The 15,699-nt window shown below is 47.0% G+C and overlaps 1 protein-coding gene across 2 annotated transcripts in view; it reads right to left on the bottom strand.

The window, feature by feature from the left end:
* The window catches only part of LOC139760329 (uncharacterized), a 223,322-nt gene that overhangs the window by 198,385 nt on the left and 9,238 nt on the right, over window positions 1-15,699 (bottom strand). The window contains exons 2-3 of one of the 2 annotated variants that reach the window (XM_071683347.1): window positions 12,900-13,119; window positions 544-2,490 (exon numbers count right to left, since the gene is read on the bottom strand). In XM_071683347.1, the coding sequence (XP_071539448.1) occupies window positions 544-2,313 (1,770 nt within the window). In that variant the 5' untranslated portion in view covers window positions 2,314-2,490; window positions 12,900-13,119. The remainder of the gene's footprint in view (window positions 1-543; window positions 2,491-12,899; window positions 13,120-15,699) is intronic. The other variant, XM_071683345.1, reaches the window with a different exon arrangement.

The raw sequence follows: 15,699 nt of genomic DNA on the forward strand, positions 1-15,699 counted from the left end.
ACTTTCCAAACATGCCCGACACTGATGTGAGCAGCAGGGATCGTAGTGCAGGCTTTATGTACAACACAAACACACAGGAGAGCAGCAAAGATGGCCCCCTAAAACAAGATCCGAGATACAGTACGAAGTATGAGGCCATCAATTTGTCCACCATGGTAAAGGAATATTTCAGCAGAGACCTGATAATATACATCATATCTGCAAATGGCCAAAGACCGTCACAAAAATAATAGTAAGAAACATGACAGAAAAGATTTAGGGAAGTACTTTTATATCATAATTAAAGTAGTGGATGAATGGAATAAACTGTGATGAGTTTTGAGAGTGCTGACAACACAAAGTTTAGTGATTTGTGCAAAACGTATGAGATGGGGGCCCCCACGTAGGTCAAACTCCTCTCTCTCTCTCTCTCTCTCTCTCTCTCTCTCTCTCTCTCTCTCTCTCTCTCTCTCTCTCTCTCTCTCCGTACTGTTGTGATGGGAACTATATAATGGCAACTGCGCGCACGCGCACACATGCCTACACAGCCAGATCGACACTTACCTTCCTGGGTACTGGAGGTCGTGGAAGAATCTGCTCCACCTCGTCCTCCGACATGCTGACGGTGCTGCAGGTGGAGCAGTCGGAGATGCGTCGGTGCGGCACCTCCATCAGACTTTCCCGACAGATGGGCGTCAGGGTGAGTGGAGTCGACATGTCGACGGTGCTGACGCTCGAGCAGGACGAGCAGCTCGACACCTTGCGAGAGGCGTCATCCTCTATGCTCAAGGTGGGGGAGGAGGCAGAGTGCTGCAACTTGTCCAGCTTCTCCAGCGAGAAGTCACTGGAGGCCAGAGCGACCGTGAGGCTAATGGTGTCGCCGCTGTGATCGCTGATCACCACAGAGGGAGTCCTCAACACCCTCCTGTTAGAGTCTTCCCCTCTGTCCCGAAGTCCCTCGGAGCCATCTATGGCCCCATACCCCCGCGCCCGTCGCAGTAGCACCTCGCCGTTCAAGCCGCCGTATCGCCGCTCCGTAGGTACTAAAGGGTCGGAAGCTTTGCGACGGAGTTCGACCGTCACCTCCCCTCCGTCACCGTCCCTGACGCAGAACTTGTTATCTTCACAATTAGTCTTATCACAATCACTGAACACTTGACTCGCATCACTATCACCAGACACAGAGTCCTCATTAGGACACTTGGGGTGTCCCTCGCCCCGGCAGGGATCGCTACACATATCACGGTCACTCAGCCCGTGTCCAACAGCGTCACACACACTGCAGGCGCCCTCACACACGCCTGTGTCGCCATTCACCTGGCGTAGGGCGTCCATAGGCGAGTTGGGCAGCGACACAATGGGTGACGCTGTCGAATACAGAGGGGTTTCGTCCTCGACCTCGACGGCGCTATCGGCCGAGTGTGAGCGAACCCAGTGGTCAAGGACGTGGCCCACCGACATGGATCGGACCAAGGGCAAGTTCTCCACAGAACCCAAGTGGGAGCCTAGGGACGAGGCGGGGGAGAGGGACTTGAAGGGCGTGATTAGACCCGAGAGACGAGAGACGGCTGAGCTATGGAACATAGGAGAGGGCGGAGGCGTGGGCCCCGTGGACCCGTCGTCTCGCGGGCACCCTTCGTCACTCGTGGCGGAGTCCAGGCGAGCTAGGGACGAACTGTGCTGAGGGTGGGCGTGACACGGGCGGCCTGACAAGAGAGGGGACGCCTGGGTCGCTGCCATAAGGTTAGGGTCACTAGACCACCGCCAGGACGGGTCACTCGGCCACGGCAGTGAGAAGGACCTGTAGCGCGGGGAATACTCCCTCTCCCCATCACCCGAGTCCAGCGACCCCTGGCGGGAATTCTCGCTCCCGGAATGTAGGTGTTCCTCCTGCTGGGGGTTGCAGCGCGGCGATGACGACCTCTTGCGGACGCTGTTATTGACGGGGATCAGGCTGGAGCAGGAGCGTGAGGTCAGCGGCGACGCGAGGGACGTGCTGCGGGCACGGAGCATCACTGTGTACTGCCTGACCAAGGAGTGGACACTAACATCCGGTGCGTTATCTGGCTCTCTGTCACCTATCTCACATTCTCCTCCGTTACTCCCGTTACGAGACCCCCGCTCCTCCTCCTCCTCCTCCTCATCTTCCTTGGCCTTAGCCTCGGCCTCCCCCGCGGCGCCTCCCTCCTCCTCCTCCTCATCGTGGCGGCCATATCCACGTTGTCTGTACTCGGGGAGGTAGCGCAGGTAGCGCCGATAGGCCAGCGAGCCGGGCGCCGCGAGAGCCGGGGGCGCCGCCCCGTTCGTCGCCCAGCTGCGGTGTGACATCCTCATGACATCAGAGCCTGGCTGCCCCGTCTGTCACCCAGCTGCTGTACGACGATATCCTCATGACATCAGCTGTTGGACGACATCCCCGTGACGTCGGAGTGTGGGCGTGGGCGGCTCATGGGGGGCGGGCGGCAGGCCGACCACGGCGGGCGGTACATCCCAACTGGCCACCACCAGCACCTGCAACATAAGCAACTTATCAATAAGAACCTGCAACGCTACGATGGGGTGGGTATCAGCAAAAACCACCGCAATATGACTACTTTAATATACCTGATAAATCAAGCTGCAGTACTAACACGTTCACACACACGCACGGATAAAGAAACCATTGTATTAAAACTATTCATAAAGACGTTGTCTATAAAGCTGTAGTTGGTGGTTGGGGAGCGAACTTCACGGCTGGTTCGTGGAGGGAGAGGCAACGCACTTCAAGTCCGGTTCGTGGAGGATAGCGCACCTGACATCTGGTTCGTGGAAGGGCAGAGCAACTCAACAGCAGCACTCGCCAAAGAACACCATCCGAGGATCAGTGTTACCAATTGTACCTCACGTACAATGGGCACCTGCCTCTCGCGACCCCAGCCAGGAGGGACTTTACCTAACTTAACACATAAGGTCGGTAACGTAATATACAACGGAGTGATACCACGTGCGTATGGCACTGTCTCGCACCCAAACAATACTCTCTCTCTCTCTCTCTCTCTCTCTCTCTCTCTCTCTCTCTCTCTCTCTCTCTCTCTCTCTCTCTCTCTCAGCCTCAGAGAGAAAGCAAGATTTAATGGTGACAATAAACCAGTGAAGTCTACCCTAGAGCGACCCAGGTTGTAGTCAGCAGCGGAGACAAACATGAACGAGTGTGGTGAGCAGACCTTGCCACGCACGAGTCGCGGTGGGCAACATCAGCCTAACTTGAAAACCTGAAGATGCCAGCGGCCGATCACGAGACCGTACGATGGAAAGCGAGAAGTCAAGCAGCTTAGGACCATGTATGTATGTACAGTATGTGTATTTCTGTATGTAGATAGATGTATTGATATTCACAGAAGTCTGTCCCGTGTCTTTTTAAAAACCAGAACTTTTCCTTCTGGGAAGCAAGCGTTGGTGTACCCCACCCTTGAGAAAGGCGACCGTTCTAAGACCCTTCTAACTTTCGTGCTGTTGCTCTGACGTCAGTATGGTTTCCGTAATGTGAGGTCTACTGGTGATATTCTATACTATGTTCATAATGTTTGTCCAGCATTCCTCTAAAATTCTGAGGAATTCGATGTAGTTGACCTTTACATATTCAAAGCTTTTAACAGGGTGTGGCATCATAGTCCCTTCTCTAAGTACCCCTATTCTGGCTTCCCTCCCTCACTTTGCTCCCTCATATCTAGCTTCCTCTCTGGCCGATCGATCTCCTTGGTAGTTAAAGGCTCAGCCTTTACCCATTTCTCCGTCAACAGCGGTGTTCCTCAGGGTTCTCTCCTGTCTCCTATACTTTTCCTCCTTTTTATCAAAGATTTTCTTTCTTCTAAAAAGAAAAAATACAGTACGAGAGTTTCGAAAGGAAACAAATTGTACTTACAAATAAAGAGAGACAAAGGCATAGGCCCCACATGAAGTACAACAGAACATAAATATTACGAAGGTCAATAAAGCTGATCTAGATAATACATTGGACACATACAATGGACACAATCATGATAATCTTGAGATAATAACGTGTGGCGAACACACGCACGTACACACACCTTAAACTTTTTATGCCCTATTTTAACTAAGGCGACTTCCGGAAGCTCAAAATAAGCTGGGGATTTCCTGTAACAGGAGCACCTTTAAGCGACACATCCTTTGTTAATGTAGGGACATCGCTGTATCAAATACTCGACGATGCATCCGAGACAACTGCCCAATAAATCGAAAGGAATCTTGTATCTTCAAATCCTCTTAATAGCATCATTTCCTTGCTGAAGCTGAAACTCTTTAAACATCATGACAAACCAACTTCAAAAAAAAAAAATTTACATAAACAATGGCACAGAGACAAACAGGAAGACTAATCAAAACAAATGAAAGACATACGTAGAGATAAAATAGACACGCCACAATAAAGGTGGAGATAAGCATATAAAAAGTATAACACAACAGAAAAATAAACAATGTTGAAGGAGATGAGAGCACACACACACACACACACACACACACATATATATATATATATATATATATATATATATATATATATATATATATATATATATATATATATATATATATAAACATAAAATTATGCATAGACTCTAAAGATAATCAACTACAAAAAAAGACACAGTAACAATGAAAAAGAAATAATGGGGCAATGACCGTGGTGCCAGAGGGTGGACAAAGACAGTGTCCTCGCACACAAGTACATCAAACACGCTTGTATGTTTCGTCGGTACGTGAAACAGAAACTGCGACCATCTTGGCCATAACTGACGTTATCAATTATCATAGATATGAGGAAATGTTAGTTATCATTTATCTTAATTTATCGTAAATACGAGGAAATGTGACAAGAAAAACGTGGAGAAGCGAAACTTAAAAAAAAAAAGGGGGGGTTTTGAGAACACGATGATACAGTGGGTACAGTGAGCCACCCCCTCCTCCTCCTCCCAACGTCAGCCTTGTTATATCAGGGTCCCGTAATCCTTAACACTGGCGGCTCCAAGGACGAGGTAATCCTCCAACCTAACGGGGTAAGCAGGTACTTCTCCTGACACTCGAGGCCTAAACTCTCTCTCTCTCTCTCTCTCTCTCTCTCTCTCTCTCTCTCTCTCTCTCTCTCTCTCTCTCTCTCTCTCGAGCTCGGGGACAGTGTTACCAGTTTACCATCATTAATTCACTGTCAATATCCTGACATGCACGGGGCAGGTACACCCTCGGGAACATCGCTCACACACATATGTACACTCAACCCAGGGCCTCCTATGGTGCTAGAGTGAGACTTACTTATAAAACTAAATACCTTTGCACTTTACGCACTACTAAGTTCATTCGTCTACTGAGATCCATGTCTCCATTCATACCGCCTCAATACACCAAATACTTTCAATCCATCTGATCCCCAAACAATGCCCTGGAATATTCATGCGCCAGTATTCCCCAATCCTGATCAATTCATTCGCTAAATCTACCCATCTTTTTCGCACTGTGTCTCACCTCATTATGCCTTCTACTGCACTACAGTACCTACCTTCTTCACTACCCGGTCATCTGCCATATTTTCTTGCAATCAGGTGCCTTTATAATGACTTGCTGATATACATATATATATATATATATATATATCACATCATCTCATCTTCATCATTCCGTCTATACCTAATTACAACTATACTATGCAAATTAGTCAGCGCTACCGACTCATCTATATCCTCTTGAACGTTTACCAACAAATACCATCTATTTCTTTCTCTTTTCACGTAGGAAGATCAATATGGCGATGTTCCGACACACCTGAGTACCTCAGAAACCTCAACCACACTCGAGGTCTCAGCTCACAACGGCGAAGAAAAATACAACAATGTACTCCACGAAGTCGACCATTCGACCCTACGAACTGGGAGGGAGGTCGTGTCTCCCGATGCCACACAACACGTACCACCACTGCAGTACACTGGGCATGAGACTTCTGAGGCCAGCAACGAAACGTAAGTTCACTTCACAAACATTGAAGGGCTTGGCTCTGTCATGGCTACTGGAAAATGTTGAGGTTTAACACACCGTCGGACCAACGGAACCAGATGAATAAGATTTACGAGAGCCTAGTCTAACTTCCCTCTCGAAGGCTGCGATTAATTCTTAATATTATGATTAAAATATATCGTTCTCACTGTCGCCTCCTTCATCCACAAGGCTTAAGTGTGTGTTACCATGTGTACGTTGAAGAGATTTCATTTTCTTTCTGAGCGTTCTCATCAGAAAGTTCATGAAATAACTGAGTTTTCTAATCTCTTTCTGAGCGTTCTCGTTTAAAGGGTCATGGAATAAGTGTTTATTTTCTTCATTTTTTTCTAAGTGTTCTCATCTGAAGGTTTCTGAAATAGCTGCGTCTAAGGTATGTCCTCAATTCCCGGTGGCGGCTGGCCATCACTTGCACGGCACCTCATCACGTAACATAATCCAGTCTGTCACTTCAGGGACCACATTGCGTAGCGGCATCCCTTTAGGGAGGCGTCCCTTTGCATTAGCAGATGTGTGTGTGTGTGTGTGTATGATGTAAGGAGGAGGAGGTCACCTGATGAGGGGAGGACTGGTCTATACTGGGGTTAGGTCCAGGGTGACTGGTGACCACTGGGTAACGCGGGAGGGTCACGGTTCATAGTGTACGAGGTTCTGTGTCCGGGCACGTGTCCCCACCAGGGGGTGTCACACAGGGTCGTCAGGGATGGTTCAGGACCTTCCAACAACCACAACTATAACGTGTCTAGGAGGGGGGGAGGTGGACCTGACTGTGAGACACTGCTGCTGTTGTCAGAATGACCTGACCTTAACCTACTGATCAAGAAGGACACAGAAGAGGAAGTCAGATCTGTTTCACTCTTTAGGAAGAAGCTGTGACACACTTGGGTCAACCAATGATGACAATTTCTTCATACATATATATATATATATATATATATATATATATATATATATATATATATATATATATATATATACATATATATATATATATATATATATATATATATATATATATATATATATATATATATATATATATACATTTGATACGAACAATCTGAAGACTGTGTGTGTGTGTGTGTGTGTGTGTGTGTGTGTGTGACCCGGGCACTCACCTCTCTCAGAAAACGCTGACTGGGGCACCAGTAATCCCTTCAGCCAAGAATCACGTCAAAAGCCAAGCTTGTCATGCGACACTTACGCAGATGACACAGTGGCGCAAACACCTGCCATCTGACGCAGCATCCATCATCTAACACAACAGAAGGTGTCATCTATTAGACACAGCAGGGGCAGCCATCATCTAACACAGCAGAAGGTGTCATTTAACAAAGCAGGGGCAACAATCATCTAACACAGCACCAGCCACCATCGACTAACAAGCTGCAGCCTTCACATAACACAGCCCCAGCATCTATCACCTAGCACAGCCCCAGCATCTATCACCTAGCACAGCCCCAGCATCTATCACCTAGCACAGCCCCAGCATCTATCACCTAGCACAGCAACAGCATCCATCGCCTAACACAGCCACAGCCATCAGCAGCAGGATAGAGATCGCGGCGAAATAATCCCCGGATTATTTTCTTAGCGCAAAAATAAAATCTACTTTGCGATTGAATCGAGAATCTGACGTCATCGGATCCCTGATTACACATGAGTGACGTCAAGGGGAGCCAGCAGCAGGAGGCGCTTCAACTGTGACGTCAGGTGTGACGACACGGCAGCAACACACCTCCTAACCCGGGAGAGAGGCGCCCCCAGACACCCCCCCCCCTCCCCTGATTGACCAAAGCACACCAGCTGTCAAGCCCCCACCCACCCCCCACGGTCAAAGATGTCACGTGCACAGTCACGTACAAAGCAGTCCAAGTACAGAGCACTTGCCCCAACACCTGGCGGGCCACATCTGTCACAACGACGAAAGTAAAAACCGCACACATGTGAAGCCGCAGGTGTGTGAGAGAGAGAGCATGTGTAGGGAACCTCAATGTGGCAGATGTCACGCTTTAGAAAATATATATATATATATATTTTCCAAAAGAAGGAACAGAGAAGGGAGCCAGGTGAGGATATTCCCTCAAAGGCCCAGTTCTCTGTTCTTAACGCTACCTCGCTAACGCGGGAAATGGTGAATACTTTGAAATATATATATACATATATATATATATATATATATATATATATATATATATATATATATATATATATATGGAAAATTAATTTTCCAAAAAAGGGAACAGAGCATATTCCCTTCAAGGCTCAGTCCTCTGTTCTTAACGCTACCTCGCTAACGCGGGATATTGCAAATATGTATAAAAAAAGAAATATATATATATATATATATATATATATATATATATATATATATATATATATATATATATATATATCGCTACCTCGCTAACGCGGGAGACAGCGACAAAGCAAAATAATAATAAAAAATATATATGTGTGTGTGAGTGAGTCACGTGTTGAGAGTATGCCTTCATTAGTCGAATGCAGTCCAAAATATACATTTCTACATACAAAATTAGTAGATAAATACAAAGATAAGTAACAACAACAATAATAAGAAACTAATGAAATATTACAGTAATCATAATAGCAAATAACAATTTCAATAATAATAATAATAATAATAATAATAATAATAATAATAATAACAATGATAATAAAATAATAATAATTATAGTAATAATAATAATAATAATAATAATAATAATAATAATAATAATAGATTAATTCCGTAATATTAATAATTCCGTAAGTGGCATCACACCAATTTATCATCTTCAAAATTAATCAGCTTAAGAGCACATCTCTTGAGTAAATACAAGCAGCATTACTTAGCCAGGCTGACACGTACCTCCCCCATTAATCACGACAAGTTCGGGACTTGTCCAATCATCTGAGATGACCCTGACCTTAGGAAAGACGGCGGGAAGGCACTGTGTCATCCGTGACGTCACGCAGAACGCCAACTTTACCACGGCATCAAGCGGAGCGCCAAAGCAATGAAGCCCTTGTGAACAACGATAAGATCCTTGAGGACGCCAGTGCGATCCTTGAGTAAGATAGGAACACCAGGATCCCCTTTATATATATATATATATATATATATATATATATATATACGTGTGTGTGTGTTAAGCATGTGGTAATTAATGGGAGCACTTAACACTTCCAGACAGTCTGGCTTACCTTGTCGTCTCCCCACATCAGCCGTCGTTCTCCCCCAAGTCCTCACCCTCCTGTCTTCTCCCCACCATCTCCCACATCAGCCGTCGTTCTCCCCCAAGTCCTCACCCTCCTGTCTTCTCCCCACCATCTCCCACATCAGCCGTCGTTCTCCCCCCAAGTCCTCACCCTCCTGTCTTCTCCCCGGCATCTCCCCCATAAGCCGTCGTTCTCTCTCCCCCAGTCCTCCCCCTCCTGGCTATATACTGCATAAACAGGGGTCCCCTCACCCCAGCTAGCCCTGTAAGTTGGCCTAGTACTCAGGTACTCGCCTGGCCTGCGATGTGTATCTATAACGAATATATGGGGCCCCTCATCCCACCCCCCCGTAACCTGACTCGTATCTCACTCTACTGTTCATACATGTGGGTACTGACCCAATCAGTAATGTGTGTGTGTGTGTGTGTGTGTGTGTGTGTGTACTGGCTGGCTGTAAGGGGCCTCTCAGCCCTACTATAGCCCGACTCGCATTATCATCCCACTGTCCAGATATATGGGTCGTGACCCATCCTGTACTCGTTATCTATATGATGAATACCAGGGTCTCCTCAGTTCACCCCTGTCACTTGTAAATGTGCCGTTCATTAGAAGATTCAGATGAGGATTAAACCTCCAGTTTGTGTGATTATCTGTGTACTTAATACACGGGACTTTATCACTACCACAACTGCTACTACCTTAATATGTATGTATCTATGATCATACATGGCTCTATACACTAAAAGTGCGTTGACAGCCTCTCCGTCATGTTATGCCTACGAGAAGTGGAGGGACGCTGAATACAATTCAAAACTATCTACTTTACCTGGTGATGGCTGACACCCTCCCAGGTCGTCACTAGTATTCCCCCGCCTGTGGTCTGCTCCCTTAACTTGACTCTGCACCGTAACCTCCCGAGACCCAGTGTGGCACCCTCCTCCCCTCCTCCTAAACTAGTGGTTCTTACCAAAAGGAGTTCGAAGTGGTCGACGTATCTGGCTCATATATATATATATATATATATATATATATATATATATATATATATATATATATATATATATTCCCAATAAATACACCGGTAACCTATTAAGTGCTACGGCAGCTTCGGGCAAAGGAGATTCGTTTGTAAGCAAATATTGATTTCACAAATACATGATTTTCTATGCGTTTGTTTAATTGTGCGACCCAGAAAGCATCAGAAACTGACACTGGAACTGAATACAAATTTTTGTTCTTTGGGGATGACCATGGGTTCAAGGTTGACCATAAGGGGGTCAGAAATCTATAATGGATAAGATCCACAGATCTAAACACACCCTCGACACGTCTCGAGGCTACAACCAAGCAGCGAGGGTCTTCCTGCAGGTGTCGCCCCTCGACACCCGGGGGATTTCCTAACGGAAGTTCCAAGCTCCCCCTACGACACGCAGTCCGACTCACAAGCTATCCGTATTGGTATGGTCTTCAGCCTCATGCCCTTACCTTCACGACTGGGGCAGACCACAAGAAAAACCACGGCCTGGCCTGTGCACGAGATGTGCGACTCGCTTAGACACGGTGAACTAAAACAACACAGCGCGAATTCCTCAAACATGATGTCCCTTGTTACCCTTCAGCTGATGGAAGAGTCGCAGACGTTTGGTATGGGGTCGACACTAAGATCGATCTGCCAACGCTGGAGGTACTGCCAACAAGAGGGAAGAGCAGGGGTAGACTTGAGTACTGACCACTTGTACATTATTGCCCCAGGTGCCTCGAAGACCTCAAATTCCTTGGGTTCTTCAGCACGACAATGCGACCCTTGAGGATAATGGTTCGATCCTTGGGCACGACCGTACGACCCTTGGGTTTTGATGGGTTGAGTCTCTGACCCGACCCTTAAGGATTAGGTTAAAATTCAGGTCATGATGCCCACGGGTCGTAACATCGTGGTCATCCACATGTGCCAGCCACAGACTGAGAGTACATTCGGTCTTGAAATTACCCTCAACACCTGAAGGTGTTAAACAGATTACTCGGTTGGTGGATACGGCATGACGCTGATGGCCTTTGAAGATCCTGGCGAGCCGATGGGCCTATAACCCTACCAAGCCCATCAACCGACGTGCCTAAGACGTTTGACTGGTCTAGGTGAGAAACACCGCCATTCGACCAGAAACTACCAGGGCTCTCCCTCACCCATCCAGCGCGGGAGGGGAGAGACGGCGGTAACATAAAACTTCACTTATGACGCCACAAGTGGAGAACTCACATGAACATTTTCTGTAATGAGGCCCTAAGTGAGGCCACATTAACCCAGTCCCCCAACACTTGTGACGGCACACCCTAAAAAGAAAGAAAAGAACCTATACTTAGGGCGTAATGAGGGGTGATGGAAATTATACATACGGGAGGATAATATTACCAGCGAGGCAGTAGATGCTAATCCTTTTGAGATGAAAGTCCTCCGACAGCCTAGGGGATCACGCTCGATCTACCTCCAACACAACATCACCGCCCCCGGCCTTCATGACTCAAACGGCTATTTCGTTATCATCTCTTCGAAGGCCTGACGTCCATGTGAATGGATGCGTCACAGACTTGCGACGATGGTGGCGGCCACAGGTACTTCTCCCGGTGCTGCCTCTTGCGTCAGAGGGACGAGAATACCCCCACAAGGACACACAACACCTCCCTGTTGGCTGGACACAGTAATGTCGTTGTTGGACAGAATGCTAATGAGAGGGTCGTCTGTTGCGGGCAGATGCCTCGCTCAGCCGGGGTTCCTGGCCCTCAACCATATCGGTGACAGGTCGGACCTGTGCAACTCTCTCTCTCTCTCTCTCTCTCTCTCTCTCTCTCTCTCTCTCTCTCTCTCTCTCTCTTCCACTTCAAGATTATGTCACATCTTTGAGTCCTCGTCGGGATCTTTATCACCGCACATGCTCACTGCTTACACGTGTCTCGCCGTCACCACCCCCATGTACACATGGCAGTCAACGCTCAACCAAGAGGAAATGAACATTCGGAAATGGAACACGTTAAGTCACCTGATTCTTTTTATAGGAGGAAAAAAAAAGACAATCGATAACAACCACAACAAAGATCAGAGATATCAACAACGACCAGCTGTTGTGTGTTGTCAGGGGACGAGGGCGTCCCCACTGGGTCCAGGGGCGTCCTTAAGGGCCAGGGCACTCGTATGTAAGGCGCCCCTCAGCACCAGGACGCCCCTAGGTCCAGGATCAGGGAAGGTCAGGAAGAGGTCCTCAGCCTTATATAATAATATCAAGATCAGTAACATGTATACTGGGTCGAAACTCATTCCTGAAATTTCTGGTTTTAATATATGAACAAAAAAAAAGGACAAGAAGATGACCAACACATTATTCTGAAGCAACACACACACACACACACACACGGGACACAGATCTGGGAAATGACTGTCACCCGGTCCTAACGGAAAAAGGGCAGCGTGCTGTAAGGTCACAACACCACGAGAGTGAGGAAAAGTCACAACACCGACCGGCAAAAGGTGTAACAACATAGCAGGAGAGAGAGAGAGAGAGAGAGAGAGAGAGAGAGAGAGAGAGAGAGAGAGAGAGAGAGAGAGAGAGAGAGAGAGAGAGAGAGAGCGTATGTGGGTGATCGCATTTGTAATCACTTGTAATTACCTATTCGTGGATATAGGGCGACAGCAATACACTCACTGGGCACCATCACGTAACCTCATTCCTCAGAGATTTCCTATTCTTTTCATCTTTACTTCTTAATCGCCATTTTCACAGTGCATTCAGGGGGAGCCTTAGGTACGATGGCCCTGGCCTCTAACCTGGCCCTTAAGTAACAGGCCGGGTCGTCTTGCTCAAGTGTCGTGCCGCCGTGGTCCAGGGTCTGAGGACGAACATGACAGATATGAGTGCGCAGAAACTACAGCGCCTCCTTCCTGAGGAAGGCGGAAAATCCTATGCCACATTTGGGTACTTCCCCCTTAAAATACGAACTAAAGACTATATATATATATATATATATATATATATATATATATATATATATATATATATATATATATATATATATTACCAAACTACTTGCTTGAAGTTACATGAGTGAAAAGTCATCTTTGGCGAGCGAGGCTGTATCACTGAGTCTGCAGTCTCGTCAAAGAACTTTTATACCAATGGAGTTTACATTTCCCCGCTACTGGATGTAGAGCAGCCTTGGGGTGCAAGGGCGTTTAGAAAGGTCCTGGGTAAACACTTGAACTCTTTCACAGGAACTTTTCCTGAGATAATTTCAATCGTATATATATATATATATATATATATATATATATATATATATATATATATATATATATATATATAGTAAACGAATTTCAGGATCAGCACATAAATAACTTCAGGATACAGAAGAACCGCATATCAGCAGGCTCCCTATACTTAGCAGTGCTTTTGACCAGCAATCATATGATAACAGCAAATAATCCTACGACTGTGGGGAAGGCTATTCAGGTCTGAAAAAATGTTGGGGTAATCAAAGTGTAACACTTGTAGAAATGAAAAGAACTTATGATAGCATCATTTAACATCACCTGGCTACCGAGATACGTCATCTGTTTTCGATGTTAGTAAATATGTGATTCTTATCGTTGTGTGTACACATGATGTTGTTGTCCTTTCGCTGTAAGTGTTTACATCCAGATCTTATGCGCTGGAAGTGTTCGCTTCGTCCCAGCGAACGCAAACACTCGTAGCGAACACTCTTCACCCTGTGGCAAGAGGCAGCAGACCCCATTAACCTCGGTATAAATAGTCAACAGAACTGAAAAACTAAGTTTGAACTTCGGCATCTAGAGAAAGTTAGGTAAAGTGTCACCATTCTACGTTGATATGTACTTGTGTTCTACCCTATAGGTCCCACTACATACCCTTGATCCTATCTTCACACTGTCATGCAGTGACGCGTGATAAGTGGACAATAAAGTAAGATAATAAGTTAATAAATACTCTGAAGAATCACGGGTCAGGGGGCGTCCATGCTCCCTCTTGACCCTCTCAACCCACTCATTTTAATAAGGTCTGAGAGGGTATTTTTATTGGGGTGCTCTATATGGAGGAGCCGTCTCTCTCTCTCTCTCTCTCTCTCTCTCTCTCTCTCTCTCTCTCTCTCTCTCTCTCTCTCTCTCTCTCTCCGGCCGTGACACGCACTCACCGCTATTCTAATGATCGCTAGTGAGGAACGAGAGGTAGGGAGGCTGAGCGAGGACTATCACAATGGTATGAATTACCTCTTTATATCTTGTACCTGTTGTCTAAGCGTTCGACACAAGACAGCAAAGCAAATGAGAGACTACTGATAAGTTAAGGCAATTATTATTAATACATTTGTTTGTTGTTTTTTTCGCTGACAATCACCTACGTCAGAGGAAAGTGGACACGCGTTCCGTAGATGACGTCCGCGCGTGACGAAGGGCGGCGGGGTAGTACCGCAGGGCCAACACCTGGGGTTCCTTGCATTATTCAGCGAAGGTGGCGGACCCGTACGTGTGGTGGTGAGGCCGGCCACCTGCCGATGGGCGGCTGCCTGATTACCACCTACCACCCACACATCACAAGCCAATCCCAGGACTAGCACACGCCTGCGCTCATGACTTTTATCTCCAATCATTTACAACGCTTACAGTAAATCAGAACATCTATCATAAAGACAAAATATCAATTTCAGTCAATGATCAATCAACGTTACGGGTCTGAGGGAGGGAGGAGACGACTTCCTCATCCGGGGTCAACATCTGGGGAGCGTTACGAAACCGACTTCCGTACACGATGCTGTTACGAGTGTGACCAGGGGGGTCACGTGAGACCTGTGTGGAGGGGACGAGGTAATCCCTGACGGAGGGAGTTACACACAGGTATGTCACCTGACACACCCAAGTTGGATGAGTTCCAGTCCTCTGTCTTGTTGCCACCGTCTGAAGCTAACAAACACACACACACACTGAAGGGGACTAATTAGGAAAAAGCTATTCCCCCTCCTCAATGCCGAGGTACAGAGTCCATGCTCTGGCGACAGCCTTCACCCTCGTCTGTATAACGGCTAGGGCATCACTGCTGGTCAGAGACACGCGGAGAACAGAAGCCACGAAGAGGTCAGGTCACTGTAGACGATTCAGGTCAAAAAGACACACCTGGACGTCCATGCCCAGTGACGTCACGGCGTCCTGTAGAGGGCCAGACGTCGTCTACTACGTCAACACACACACACACACACACACGTCGTCAATCGAACGTTAGGCGTCACAAAAACGTCACCAGACACGAGCACTAACACGTCACGTACGGCATCCCACGTTAAAAGATACACGAATGGCCCCCACGTCACTGTCGAACCCCTCACGACACACGGCCCACCCACTCGCCACGATAAGAGGCCGAGGCGCATGTCTGCGACTGCAACACATCAGGAAATCGT

Source organism: Panulirus ornatus, chromosome 36, assembly GCF_036320965.1.
Source record: "Panulirus ornatus isolate Po-2019 chromosome 36, ASM3632096v1, whole genome shotgun sequence".
NCBI classification, from domain to species: Eukaryota; Metazoa; Arthropoda; class Malacostraca; order Decapoda; family Palinuridae; genus Panulirus; species Panulirus ornatus.